Source organism: Brassica napus, chromosome C2 (genome assembly GCF_020379485.1).
Source record: "Brassica napus cultivar Da-Ae chromosome C2, Da-Ae, whole genome shotgun sequence".
NCBI lineage: Eukaryota > Viridiplantae > Streptophyta > Magnoliopsida > Brassicales > Brassicaceae > Brassica > Brassica napus.
Window position 1 is genome coordinate 49,363,766 of NC_063445.1, and position 15,598 is coordinate 49,379,363.

Consider the following 15,598-nt stretch of genomic DNA (forward strand, 5'->3'; position numbering starts at 1 on the left):
CAAAAGTTCAAAATTGTTGGTTTATATGTAAACCATTAATTAAGCCGAAACAAAGTAAAATAAACTACAAAGCAAACGAAACACATAATATAACAAACATATTTCACATAATCTTATAGTTAAAGTTATATATATCTATAGAGATATTCATAAAAGCTAGCATTTTGTTATATTATTTCATAACAGGATTATGATCAATTGTTCCTGGGAGGATGATGCTTGGGCTTGGCTCTCCAATAATCAGCAGTGAAAGCAACGAGTCCATCCTCGTCAACACTTTTGCCTGATTTTCTCTTTCTATTCATCGTTGTTTCTTTCTCTGCTTCTCCATTTGTCATCATCAGTTTTCTTCCTCGTATCACCACGTCACCATTTTCGGTCACCTGCACTCATCAAGCGGTTTAGTCAATAACTTTTTGTTTATAGTAAAAATCTGGAATGTTTCCATCCATATAACAACAACAACACAGATTATACAGAATACAGGACGTATGGTACTGAAGAATTTATTCAAGACTAGTAACTGCAAAACTATATGGAGTGATGATTTTTTTGCTAAAGAAGAGACATTTAATAACAAGTCAACGCAACTCCGCAAAATCTTACAATTGATTAAAAAAACTTAGCTGAATGATCCTGCCATTGCGAAATTTCCCAAGTTATATATTACAATCAGGGCCGGCTTTGGACGTCTGCTCATGGAGCAATTGCACAGGGCCTCACAATTTTTTTTGCAAATTTCTCTTACACATGAAGGCCCTAGAGTTTTGATTTTTTTGCAAGAAAGGGCTCTAAATTTTTTATTTGTGCAAGAAAAAGCCTTAAAATTTTTGATTATGCACTGGGCCCACATATCTTTTGAGCCGGGCCTGATTACAATCAAAGATTTTCTAAAGTTTGATCATATATATATATTATACCTTACGAACCGAAACGACATCACGGCTTGATTCTTGATTCCCATCTTTTAGTGATGACCAAAAGGTCCAAAACAGGAACAAAAAAGTTAGTTATATTATATGTTAACATTCCACCAATTAAAAAAAAAACCATTCCAAGCAATTATTACTTAAGCAAACAAAAAAAAATTCTAATAAGAGCATCCGTAATGGTGTTACCCAAAGAAGAGCTCTTAGAAAAAGTATATTTTGATTTTTTAAGTATTATTTTTTTTTCTTTTTCAGATAAAAACAGTATATTAACCAATCGCGGATCGCCACATATCGTGGGAACCCGCGAATAGTGCAAGGATTCACTAAGAAAGAATTCTTATTTAAAAATTTTAAGGATTGAATCCTTAACTTTTGGTAGGTCTACTGATTATTTAATTATTTTTTTTCTAAAGACTCTCATTTAAGGACTCTCATTGCGGGTGCTGTAACAGTAAAAAGGTGATCTCATGCATGCATCATGTGTCCACTATGCATGCAAACAAAGAGTAAAATAAATCTTGAAGTAATTTTTTGACTAGAAAAAAGATGAGTTAGCATATAACACGTACCTTAAACAGTAATGCATAAACCTTTAGTCATTCTCATCTTTATCAGACATGCATAGTTTTTAACAGAAAAATTGCGTGCTTTAATTAATACTCCCTCCGTTTCAGATTAATTGTCGTTGTAGAGGAAAATTTTCGTTTTAAAATAAGTGTCGTTTTATGATTTCAATGAAAAATTTATTAGTAAAATTTTTTTGTTTATTTTTCTATCGGTTGAAATATGGTTAGGTGTATAGGTAATGATGTTTTTATTTTGAAAATGTACAAAATTAAATGTTTTCTTAATATGTGTGCATGAACCCAAAACGACAACTAAATTGAAACGGATGAAGTAGTTTGTAGAATCTTTCTTTTATAAAATATTTTTTATAAAATAAAAATAGAAGTGAGTGTACAAAAAAAGTTGTAAATGAATTAGTGTACATGAAATTAGCATATTAGAATTTTAACTTGTACGTGCTTTCCAATTGTAGTGAATCTAGTGATCACTGTCAAGGTATAGGTAATATGCTTTATAAGATTTTAAAGAAGAGAGGGAGAGAGAGACAAACCATGAAGTGAATATCGAAAGGATATGCATAAGAAAAGAATGATCAACACACATATAATCTTTGATAAAGTAGTCATGACTCTTCTTGATTCTCCTTGATCACCTCCCTCCAAACTTTATATCTTCTTAATTCCTGAAATTATTTCGTTAGAATTTAAGCAGGAGGACTGTTTTATTAAAGAGAAAGAGAAGAGTATATATATAGGAGATCACTGACGACATGTTTAATAAGCTCGTTAACCATAATTATTCCATAAAGACCACAACCATGTGTCTCTATTAACGTGTACAGTAGGGATTCTTACGATGAAAAGTTGTACTTGCAAATATTTACAAATTCTGCCATTACGTCCATGCTCATACGACTCGACTATTAGAATATATATAAACTCACACACATTATTATGTATTAATGTATATATATTGTATGGCACATCGTTTCTATAATCAACATATTTTGAATTCTACAGTTTATACTTTCATCGAACCGAGAATCATAATTCAAAGCAGACTCTGTTTAGCTTAATATACTACTTTTTGAATAGAAATTAAACTCTATTACAGTTCGTCAGCTCGAGACTTAGTAGTTAACAATAATATTATAAAAAAAACAATTAATCTCCTCTAAAGGAGATAGAAGTTAAAAAAAAAACAATTCGTTACATTAACTAATATAACACTACACACATAGTTCTGAGTTTGGGAACTTTTCATGTTCTAGTTAAATATTTTTTGAAGATTCTGAAACTTTAGAACTTTGGCCATAAATTTTCTAACATTCTGGAATCAATTTTTCGAAATTTTAATTTAAGTAATAATATTTTGAATTAAAATATAATTAAATTTTATGCACAAAAAAACAAACTCCTTGTAATACTATTAGACTACCAAACAATACAATTAGACTACCAAACACTTTGATTTTTAAATTTTTTTTCTAGATGTTTTTTTTGTAACATTCCGGTTTGTGGTATATGTTAGTAAGGTTTAAGAAAATTGATTTGGCTATCTATGTCAACAAAGTGCGGTTACCTTTTCGGGTACATCTGTTTATAACTCCAGAGTTAAACATGCTTGAGATGAAATAGTAGAAGGATAAGTGATCTATCGTGAAATGATTCACGATATCAGGCGAGTGAGGTCAAAATACGGAGTAAACAATGATTTCGATCTTTCGAAAAATTAACGCACAGCCCGTTGGTCGGGATGTGGCCCACGAGTTGAGTGAGGGGGCGTGGGAGGTCCATTGGCCACAGACGACCAAGACGTTACAAGTGATATCAGAGCCGAATCAGACGAGTGTGGAGCCAGTGAAGGCTCACACTAATATGGGTGATGATCCCGGTGCGCAACGGAGACACTACGTTCTTTAAAAGAGGGTAACATCCCGGTTTATGGTATATGTTAAAGCACCTTAAGAAAATTGATTTGGATACCTACGTCACCAAAGTGCACTAATTACTTTTTCGGGCACACATCTGTTTAGAACTCTAGAGTTAAGTGTGCTTGAGCTCGAGTAGTAGAAGGATGGGTGACCTATCGGAAATTGATTTGCGATATTGTGCAAGTGATGCCAAAACACTGGAAAAGTTCATGTGGTGATGTAGGGCCAGTAAACAATGATTCGAGCATTTGAAAAAATTAAATCATCGTTCGTTGGACGAGATGGACCCACGAATCGAGTGAACGGGTGTGAGACGTCCATTAGCCATGGACGGTCGGGGAGGTTCATTTTTATTCTCGTTTGAAATGTATTGTTGCTCCCGAGAGACATTTTTCTTTATTTTCTTTTAATTCAGTTTACTTATAAGTATAACTCACAAATAATTGACGAACCATATAAATAAATAATCGTTGTGAAAATTTTCAGCAACAATATTTGGTTTGAAAATACTAGATTCGAGTGGCGATTATTGACGGACGTTAAAACAGACGCATGATAATAAATCGACCAAATATGGGATGGTTTTTACAAAAAAAAATAAAAATAATATATATATATATATATATGGGATGGTTCTTGCAATTAATTATACTAAGAATTACAAGAAATTTATTATTTGTAAAACTTTGATGCTCTTATATATTAGTCATTTTTTCCTAACAGATCTGTCTGTATATGTAAAATGAATAAAAATTATATAAAGTTTAAGATCTTTTCTTTAATAAAAGACGTACTTCTGTAACTACATTAAGTTAGTTTATCTTAGCTAAAAAAAAAAGTTAGTTTATCTTAGATGTTTAGACTAAGAGGTCAAAACTACGTCAACGACAACCTTTTTTTTAACACCAAAAGTTATTTTCTTCCGACGAGTTTTTTAAGCATATTCAAATATTCTCGCAAATTCATAAAAGCAATGGTAATGAGTCTGCATGAATGCTCGAGTCAGCACATGTTTCTCTATTTTGTGGAAAGCAAATTGTCAATCTCAATGCATTAAAATTATTTCGTGCATTTTAAACCACTAGAAATCCCATACGAGTAATTATTAATCAATCATCCACTATTATTTTTCTTAAAATCCTTGCCAATTATTGTATCGGACAGCATGAACGAATAAACTGATAGCTTCCCTATTCTCTCTGACAATGAACTTTTTGAAGATATAGCGGCACATTATTTATCTGTTGAATTCCTTTTTTTTTTGTGCACGATCGGTTGAATTCCTAAAAGCTATTGCATTCGTTTTTCTCTTTCTTCGTAACTGAGCTATTGCATTCGTTTTATTAAAACTAATTTATCGTTTTAAATGATTCATGTGGAAAACAAGTTGTGTACCTAATATTCACACCAAAATATGTTGTAAGGGTTCAGGACTATGATTTTGTGTTAAAAACAAACGTTTCATGTGGTATACAAACATACTATTGCCGTCTAACCACTATGGAAATTTTGCATAGCCATATGAAATTCAATTTACTAACAATAGAAAATCTAAATTATATAATCATATATGCACAAAATCTAAAGCTTGGTAAACAAAAACTTGCTTTGAAAAGATCCTAAGCATTGAACAAAGAAATGGGTGGTCCGCTAAAGATATTGAGATTTGTAAATAAAGAAAGAAAAGATAGTGGAAATTGTAATTCATAAATTTGCGTAATTTTTTGCTTGTATGCTTCCTCATCGGTTTACGATGAATGAATAAATTTCAACACATATAATAAATCATAATTAATATCGTATAATATACATGTATTTTTATATTCCATTTGTTTCAAAATACATGAAGTTTTAGGATTGTGTACTACTATATTAAGAAACTTGTTTTTTTATCTTGAAAATATCATTAAAATATAAATTAAAAGTTATTCAACCAATAACAAAAAAAACTTCAAAATATCATTTTTTTTATAATGTTAAAAAAGTGCATTAGTATATGAAAAAATCATATATTTTGAAACATCAAAAACTCCTTATAACATCATCTATTTAGAAACTTTGATGCTCTTATTTATGGAGTATTATACTACATAAGTACAAGCTCACTGGATCAGCTAAATTAAGTGGTTTTATTAGTTTACACATGCTAGTGCACAAAAAAAAATGTTTACACATACTAATTTGTTAGGCGCTCGAACATAGTTTTTTGCATAAAATAGTTACTATTGACCATTAGTATTCATTGTAAAACAATTATGGAACTCTTTCAAATTACGAATAATTTGAACAATAAAATTTTTACAACAGGTAAAAAACAAAACCATGTACTCACCGCGTTCAATTATTATTTATTTATTTTGTAATATGTCCCTTTTTATTACTAAAAGAGAATACTATATACACATGTACAGAGAAAAATACACATGTATACTATACGTGTATACATATTATTCTCTCTTTTTTTTGTAAATTAGTATTCTCTTTTAGTCATAAAGAGGAACGTATTACAAAACAATCGAACACGGAGAGAAATCGGTAACTATACATGTTTTGTGAAATAAGTTAATGGGTAATGGACATGCATCCTCACAACATATTTAAGTTAACTCTTTGTTTTATACAACAAACAGGTTAAGACTATGCGCCTTGCGTGTAATGAAATTTATATATAAATTATTTTTATGTATTATATATTATTTTACATATTATGAAATAATAAATATTTATTAAATATTAAAAATTCAGTAACTATAACGTATATTATTGAATTGATGCGAACACATAAATAAATTTTATTAATCCAAACAAAATTTTTTTATTTTATATGGTCTACAATTAAATTTAAATGATATTAATATAGATATATAGTATATATTTAATATTGATATTTATTAAATAATTTTTTTTTACTCATATTGTGTTTTGATCATTTGTATCTTTTTATAAAAAAAAATTTGAATCACTCATAACAAAAAAATTCATTGTGTAATGTTTAATAGTTTTTTTGTAATTTATAATTTTATAAAAAAATTCAAAACAAACTTAAAAATTTAACTATTAAATTGTCAGTATTTTTTCAAAGCTTTTATCAAAAAAAGTTGTTCAAAGAAAATTTCAAAATTAAAATAATTATGTATTTCATATGGTATATAGTTAATATAAACGATATTAATATATATATATATATATTTAATCTTAATATTTATTAAATGAGTCTTCATATTTATATGATTTTGTAATCAATTATATCTTTTCATAACAAACATTTTAAACCATGGTTCACGAAAATTTTAATGTGAGATTTTTAACAGTTTTAATAATTTATAGTCATTTTTTAAAATTCAAAATATAACATATACGAAAAATCTAAATTTATATTATATGATTAATGTGGTTATTTAATTTATTTTAATAAGTTAAAAATGAAAAAAAATGATAGAGGATACACTAATTTTATCAAATCTTTATTATTGAAAATCATTAATTGTCATATATATTTTAGTCATATTAGGCAATTCCGTAATTTTTATTTATGGAAAAATAAAAAATATTAATAATTCATTTATGGTTTGTTTAATAAAAAATTTATTATATATTTAGATGGATTAAACTTTCTCTAGAGATTCTAAGCTCGAAGATTCTTAAGTAAGGAATGAACATAAATGGTGATGGAAAAGTAGTTATTGTTATAATAAACATTTATTTACTTGGTCTACGGTCAATTACAGTATTGAATATTGTTTATCATAGTTAGGAACGATAATATTATACTTACCCAATTTGCTTTAAACTTCTTGTGTGAAAGTTGTGAAATCTACCATGAATTCAATTACAAAATATTATTTTCTATTCAATTAATGTTTTCCTAGACCTAAGTTTGATGACTATGACATTGATTGGTAGAGCACTAGCAGTAACAATATGCTATAGAAGCAGTAGCTATAGGAGTTGTATGTTTTTGTTAAACTGTTTAATAAGGCCTTGATTGATAGAGCGTTAGCAGTAGCAGTAGTAGTATGTTATAGAAGCAGTATGCTGCAGGAGCTGTATGCTGCAGGCTAAACTGTTTAATAGAATGATTGGTGGAGTAGTAAGAGTATGCTATTTAAAATTATTATAAAAATTAGTATATAATATATAATATATTTATTTTAATGAATATATTTCTAATATATATATATAAATATAGTAACATATAAAATTAAAAATATATATAATTAATTTATTTTATTTAATACATTAAAATTATGTTTATATCGAAAAATATTATTTTAAAATAAATTTCATAATTAAAATATCTATTTTGAAAAATAATATTTCACATTTAAAATAATTTAAATTATATAAAATAAAATTATATGAATAAAATTTTATATTTTAAAAGTGAAAACTACTTTAAAAAATATTTTTATTATAAATTAATGTTAGAAATCAAAATTTTATTTTCTAGATATAAAAATAATTTATGATATTATTAAATAAAATAAATGAATTAATTACATATTTTCCTTAATTTTATAAATTATAAATGCAAATGCTCTCATAAAACCTTCATATGAGAGCATTGGCCAGAGAGCATTAGTATTTATTAAATGCTTCTCTAAATGTTTTTTTAACAATTATTGATTGGATAATGTAGAGCATAATGCTAATGCTCTACCAACCAAGGTCATGATATATAACGAACTAAACTCATTCCTCCGGCATCACTACCAACCTAAATCTAAACTGCGACACCAAGCAAAAAAGTTGTACTATGGATTCCATCTCCAATTTGAAGCCTAACAAATCTATGTGGAAGATAAAGCTGAAAGTCTTTCTACTAATAAGCAGAACTCAGCTGTTGGTAGAGAGACCATTGAGAATTTGAGATGGTTTTCGTAGATGCAAGATTAAGTCTTTTTAACATTGTATATCGTATAATACTTATATATATTCACCTCTTTGCTTATAGACATAATACGAACAAACAACTAATGCTTTCAGATAGTTTACTTTTACAGGGAGCAAAATCCATGCTACGGTTGAAAAGGATTGGTTGCTCAGTTTGATCCTTTTTTGAAACAAGGCTGTTCTAAGCTTTTGATCAACTTTTTATTGATTCACTAATGCGGTGCATACCGGACAACCAACCATCCTTATAAGATTAGCTTTCTTTCAGCCACACGTGTCCGGATATGTGAAGATCTTCCTAACCATTTTTCTGGATTCAAGCATGTTAAGTTCCGTGAAATCCTCGATGGAACATTCAATACATATTTTTAGGTTGGTAAATTGTTGTTTATGTATCTTATATATTAAAACAGAAGTCACAACATTGATTCACGTGTGATTTTTTAAAAAATGGACTCTCATTAAAAATCAGTTATCATTTATTTATTATCTTATATATTAAAACAGAAGTCACAACATTGATTCACGTGTGATTTTTTTAAAAATGGACTCTCATTAGAAATCAGTTATCATTCATTTATTACTAATAATATGTATTAATAATATATCATTCCTAATATAACATCGACTCCTAAAAACCCGGATTGGTTAACAAACTCACATTAATTCAGGTGTGATATTTTTATTTAGATCATCATTTAAAATTTGTATTAAATGTATTTCCTTAATATAATCTTTTAACTACTTAAATCATAATATAATTTGATATCTTTTAATTTAAATATATATATATATATATATATATATATATTTAATTTTCTTAACAAATGTATTGAAAAACATTATAACAATATCTTAATTATCAAAAATTGTATATAAAATATTTTCACTAATTTTGGAATTAGTAATGAAATTAATGTTATTATACATTAATATATATATACTCAGTTATCTTTTATAAAATGAAAAAAAAAAATATATCAAATTTTACTATTTTATACTTATATCTATCATTTTAAAATAAATCATTGTATTTAACTAAATATGATAAAATTATTTTAAACTGATAAATTAATATATTTTATTTTCACAAACATTAAAAATTTATGATAGAAATATAATATGTTGGTAGAACGGGTTAACATTAGTAAATTAGATAATTTATGTATAAAATTAACTTGTCTTAAACTTTTATATATATATATATAGTTATTATCTTAAATGAATAAACATAAAAAAATATTGATAAAGGAACTCTAGCGCTTTGAATTACAGATCAGGATCATAATAATTGAATAAAAAATAATTTTAAAATATATATAATAAAAAATATCAAATATATGTGATAATTTGAAATAATCAATTAACTTACAGCACGAAAACTATCAAATTGTTATATTTAAAATAATTATATATAAACATTTAAATAGATAAGTAACTTTAAAAATATATTCTAATTATGTAAAAAATATATATAAACATGGAAATTAATACCTGCACAGTTGTGCGGGTCCAAATCTAGTTCATTCTTATATGACTAATAGGTTACTTTGTGTAAATTGCAGATGTTATTGGGCAGGTTGTCAAAGTCAGTCATGTAGAATTGGTAGCTGTTAACGAAAAGTTCCCCCAAAGATATTTTCGGAACTTCATAATTCAGAGCATGATCTTCTTATACATCCATATTTAGGTTAAGATTGTCTGACTGGATTGTATATTTCTGCTATAAAACAGACCTTACTTAACACAATTTATTTTGGCAGATATAAACTATAAGAATGTGACATTTTTAGTTATACTAGATTTTTTAACCGCGCTACGCGCGGATAAGATATTATATGTATTTCTCAATTCTAAAAAATAATGTATAATATTGTATTATATTATTTAAAGAATATAAAATAAGACCACATAATATAAATATTTTTTTTATATTTTCATTGTGAAAATCATTATGTTGTTTGATTGTTGTACTTAATTCACATATTTGCATAGATATTTGTGATAGATGAATAACTATATTTTTATTATCAGTAAATAATATATATTTATTATATAATATAAGAAAAATGGAATTATTTACTTTTTAACAAACTTGTCTCATGTTGGGGACTCGGTTATAGACATATCATATTCGAATGAAACATTTTTACACTTATCAATCTTCTTAACAATCAAGAAACAAATCTGAATATCAAAACAATATCTCATACGATCTCTTTGTGGAATAACTGCTCTGAAGAAATTGAATTTATGCATCAAAAATGACTGAAAATGGATGTGCATATGTGTTATCTAAGTCAGCTTTACAAAAAACTATTTATAGTTCATATATCATTTATGTCCATCCTATTTTTTTGTCCATCATTTCTTAAACATCTTGAAATAAGTAATGCTAATTAATAATAAACTTTTTACTCACAAAATAAAAATCAAATTTGTCTAATTATCGCTTAATTTGTCTAACTGATATATGTATTTCTCAATTCTAAAAAATAATGTATAATATTGTATTACATTATTTAAAGAATATAAAATATGACTTCATAACATAAATATATTTTTTAAATTTTCTTTGTGGAAATCATTATGTTGTTTGATTGTTGTACTTGATTCACATATTTGCATAGATATTTGTGATAGATGAATAACTATATTTTTATTATCAGTAAATAATATATATTGATTATATAATATAAGAAAAATAAAATTATTTACTTTTTAAACAAACTTGTCTCATGTTGGGGACTCAGTTATAGACATATCATATTCGAAAGAGACATTTTTACAGTTATCAATCTTCTTAACATTGAAAAAACAAATCTACATATCAAAACAATATCTCATACGATCTATTTGTGGAATAACTACTCTGAAGAAATTGAATTTAAGCATCAAAAAGGACTGGAAATGGATGTGCAGATATGTTATCTAAGTCTGCTTCACAAAGTACTATTCATAGTTCATATATCATTAATGTCCATCTTATTTTTTTGTCCACCATTTCCTAAACATCTTGAAATAACTGATGCTAATTAATAATAAATTTTTTGCTGGAAAAAAATCAAATTTGTCTAATTATCGCTTAAATATTTTATTAATATGGTCTAAGAAGCTTTTAAGTGATATCATAGTTTAATTTATTAGTTTTTTTGTTAATTTTTAGAGGTTTTTGTATTTAAGATTTTTTCCATATTAAGCTTCTATTTCTTTCACAGAATTGATATATATATATATATATGTGTATATATATCATAAAAATTACCATCAAATCAGTTTTACTTATTTATTATTTTGTTTTAACGAAAATACAATTTTTAAATAATTTAATTTAAAATAAAATTATATATTAATTTGCTGTATTTTAACAATTTCATTGATTTAATTAATTTGCTTTGGTGGATAACTTAAAAAGTTTTCATATGAATCGGGGAAAGCAAGCTTATGTTGTTATATTATATTTATTTTGTGTATATAGAATCTATATACAATGCTAGTGTAATAGAGAAAGAACATTATTTTTTTGTAACTTCAAAAAGATACATTATTACAATTTGAAATGAATCAAAATTGAATAAAATGGTAATTAAATATTTGTAAATCTAATTGTTTAGTTGGATTCTCATGAAAAAAAAAATCGATTGGTTAAACAAATGTTTCAAAATTTGTTGTGGTATTGTTTTGTCTATAAATTATAAAATTTATTGAATTAATATATTTAATTATTGCATCCTTAAATAATATTTTATTAAGACATTAGAAAAATATGTTTTGAGTTGTTTTGTCAAATTGTACAAAAATCTATGCTTTTTCATATTTGTAACTTCAAAAAGATACATTATGACAATTTGAAATTAATCAAAATTGAATAAAATGGTAATTAAATATTTGTAAATCTATTTTTTTTATCTTGTTTAGTTGGATTCTCATGAAAAAAAATCGATAGGTTAAACAAATGTTTCAAAATTTGTTGTGTTATTGTTTTGTCTATAAATTACAAAATTTATTGAATTAATATATTTAATTATTACACCCTTAAATAATATTTTATTAAGACATTAGAGAAGTATGTTTTGAGTTGTTTTGTCAAAATTTTACAAAAATCTATGCTTTTTCATATTTGTCACGAAAATTTATATGTTAAACTTACTTTTACAAAATTCTTAACTTTGTCACGAAAACAAAAATCTATGCTTTTTCATATTTGTCAACGTTCTCACACTTTCTAAGAATATATTAACTTAGCCACTTACTTTTTTTTTTTACAAAACAAAGTATCGGAGTCTTGAAAGTTGAATTCATATTATTGTAAATGTACATAAAAGTTTGTGATTATATACTTAGTGGTTCTTTATATGTGTCCAAGAAAGTGTCAATGGCTTAGTGGTAACTGTCCTATATATATATCATACCAACCCGGGTTCGATTCTCACCTTCGCATTGTTTTTTTTATTTTTTACGAAAAATAAATGAGATGACATGGCAATTTCGGGTTCTCTGATTGGTTGATTTTTCTATCCTATGTGGACACCCTCTCCATGGCTTATATCCCCCTTTTAGTATAGTATAGATTTTGTCTTAGGTTCTATAAAAAACAAAAATAATGAACTAACCTAGCTTATCGCACGATATCTTAAATAAGTTAAGCAGTAAGCAGCACATATAGATCCATAAAATGAACATGTGACCGGTTGATATGAGCTTGAAAGGCATAATCTTTGGTTCGTCACTTCGCCGATCTTATGTGATGAAGTAATGGTGGCTTTTCAAATCCTTGGAGCTTGAGATCTTGAGAAATTGTTCTCGCAATTTGAGGTGATATGGTAGCACACCATGGAGTTTGAAAGATACGTGGCATGAGAATCTTATGGTTTTGCTGACGTTGGACCTGATTCATGTTCTACCTCGTCAACAGGTGCTACGGGCTTGTCTTCTTTTGCTGGTAATAATGGAATTCATGAGTGATACGCTACTGATTAGTGTCGAGACAACTACTGTTAGCACTTGTGGATATATTTAGGCGGACTCGTTTGGCGTAATCTGTTATGATATCATTTTGTTAGACCTTCTCAACTTGATGCATGCCGAAGTCCGAAGTTCTTCTTGTGCTGTGGCATTTTCTCGGCCTCATGTGTCTCTAGTAGGATATTTCATGGTCTATGTTATCGTTCATAACGAGGAGTCTGCCTTTACGTGTCCATTATGGGTTCACAATAATATTCTGTGTCTTCTTCAAACATTCAAAACGGTGCAGTGGACATTCTTTCCTCAGCTTCCATTCCAACTTGGGTTATGCTGTGACGTTTACAACGATCAATTTGGAGCTGCATATAAAACTTCCACAGGATTCTCGCATAAAGACATTATAGATCTGTGGCAAGAGGATGTTTTTCTCGGGTCCATTGTGATCTATTTGTTGGAGCCAGACTTTACGTGTGATCATGGTCAAACAGTTAAGTATATGGGTTTATATGGGTTTACTCTCATTCGTACACAGGCAGGTTTATACTAACTTACAGACTTCGTCCAACATTTGCAAGTTCCTTCCAGATCGGCATTGCCGCACGGTACTGATAGTGGGTGACTTGGTTTCGCCAATAAATACAAGAGATTGCTTTACTCGAGGATCATATACGGGTCTTCCAGTTTGTGAGATAAGATCACTACAAGACGTCTTGATGGTGAATACTACTGCATTTCAAGTACTCTTTTACCAAGAGTTTCTTTTCTCCGGCATGTTTCACATTCAGCATCTTACTATGCTTGTTGGCGATGGTTGGCTTGATGATAACGATTCGAGGACGAATCTTTTCTACCCGGGGTGACCTGATGCAGCGTAGGATCTATTTCTAATGAGCTTTGGTTTTCTAGTTTCCTTTGTATTCTTGTTCTAGATAAACATTAGTATTCTTAATATTTAGAAAGATAATGATTAAAGAACTTTAGGATAGAAGGTTAGAACCTAATCCTTAAGGACTTAGGTCTTTTCTTATAAGTATAAATTGTTAGCTCTTGATTTGCAAGAGACAACTTTGATTATTGATGTATAAAACTTAGAGCTTTGTGTTAAACAACTTTTGATTCCTTATTTTTGGGCATTCTTTGAGAATTCAATAGATCTTAAAAAGGCTAAGATAACAAGCATTCTCAGAATTCAACGTTAACTTCGCATTATCGGTTACTTCCGCTCCGTTAGTTTTTCTGGTCATTTATTGTTGAGGCACAAAGCTGTGTTCCAGCCACTTGCTTTTACCAAAGCACTGCCACATTACCTTATTATGGAGATAAGCAACGACAAGAGACTTGAAGTTGAAGTCACTCTTGATATGAAGAAGGTTCACTTTTACAGCATTGTTATATCCTGCATCTTTATCCATTGGAAGGAGGTCCCTCCAGACCAAGTACCTATGTCTATTTGTGAACTATATGCTGTCAAGGTTTTCATCTTTGGGGACAAAGATGGTCTGAAGAAGGGAGTATTGTGACAGGATAAGTCACATAGCTTATTCAAAGTTATCTTTTAGTTTTCCTTTTTCTTATGAATTTATCTTTCCTTTTATTAATTAGTTTTTATCATTTTTTTCTATATAATGTAGCCTCACAGCAAGGGTTTTGGCAGACGATCTATAAACTATTTTCTTTACCTGTTACTTATCTCTCAAGCAACCTTGCTAAGTTCACACAAGAGCTTTGCATTACGAATTCATTCTTTCGAGTTGATCCTTCTAAACTTCGTGATCATCTCCTACGTCTGTGTTTACCCGTTCTTCGAATCCACAATAGGATTTTTAGTTTGGGATCTATCTATCCAGGTTTCCAGTCTCAGTGTTGTGACATGATAAGTAGGATTTCTATATGTTTGATTTTAAGTAGGATGTCCAAAATTTCGGTAAAATTGTATGTGTGTAGAATGTTTTATTACATGCTTGCTTTTAGAGGAGTGGTTATAGTTTTGTCCCATAATTTTGTCGAAAATATCATATCTAATTCTTTTTAGCACTTAAATTACATTTTCAACATTTTATTCACGATCTCCACCCACCTAGTATGTAAGTGTAATATTAATCAAACCCTATTGTTCAGGCCTAGTTTCTATACATGGGTCGTAAAGCGAACACTAATTCAAAATCATATATTTAAACGTTCGTACATGCCACTTTAATGGCATAACCGCTGCAAAGAAGAAGAAAATAATATACCCGCATTTATCCGCTGAAATTTAAGAAAATTATAGTTTTGTTATAAAAATAACTGGTATTTTATTGTATCGCAG

The 15,598-nt window shown here is 28.0% G+C and overlaps 1 protein-coding gene across 1 annotated transcript; it reads right to left on the bottom strand.

Annotated features, from left to right (window-relative positions):
- Positions 1-2,424, bottom strand: LOC106356198 (protein GOLVEN 7-like). The gene is made up of 3 exons (XM_013795997.3): positions 2,050-2,424; positions 921-964; positions 1-383 (listed from the first exon to the last, which is right to left on the bottom strand). Exons 1-3 carry the CDS (start codon positions 2,123-2,125, stop codon positions 195-197), a joined length of 309 nt encoding a protein of 102 aa, XP_013651451.1. The 5' UTR covers positions 2,126-2,424; the 3' UTR covers positions 1-194.
- Positions 2,425-15,598: the final 13,174 nt, after the last annotated feature.

Bases quoted from the DNA above. Each gene is read 5' to 3' on its own strand.
- LOC106356198 (XM_013795997.3), bottom strand. From the start codon at position 2,125: ATGACTACTTTATCAAAGATTATATGTGTGTTGATCATTCTTTTCTTA. The intron at 965-2,049 runs GTTTGTCTCTCT...CATCACTAAAAG, and splicing joins CTTTCGATATTCACTTCATG to ATGGGAATCAAGAATCAAGC. The intron at 384-920 runs GTATAATATATA...TGATGAGTGCAG, and splicing joins ATGTCGTTTCGGTTCGTAAG to GTGACCGAAAATGGTGACGT.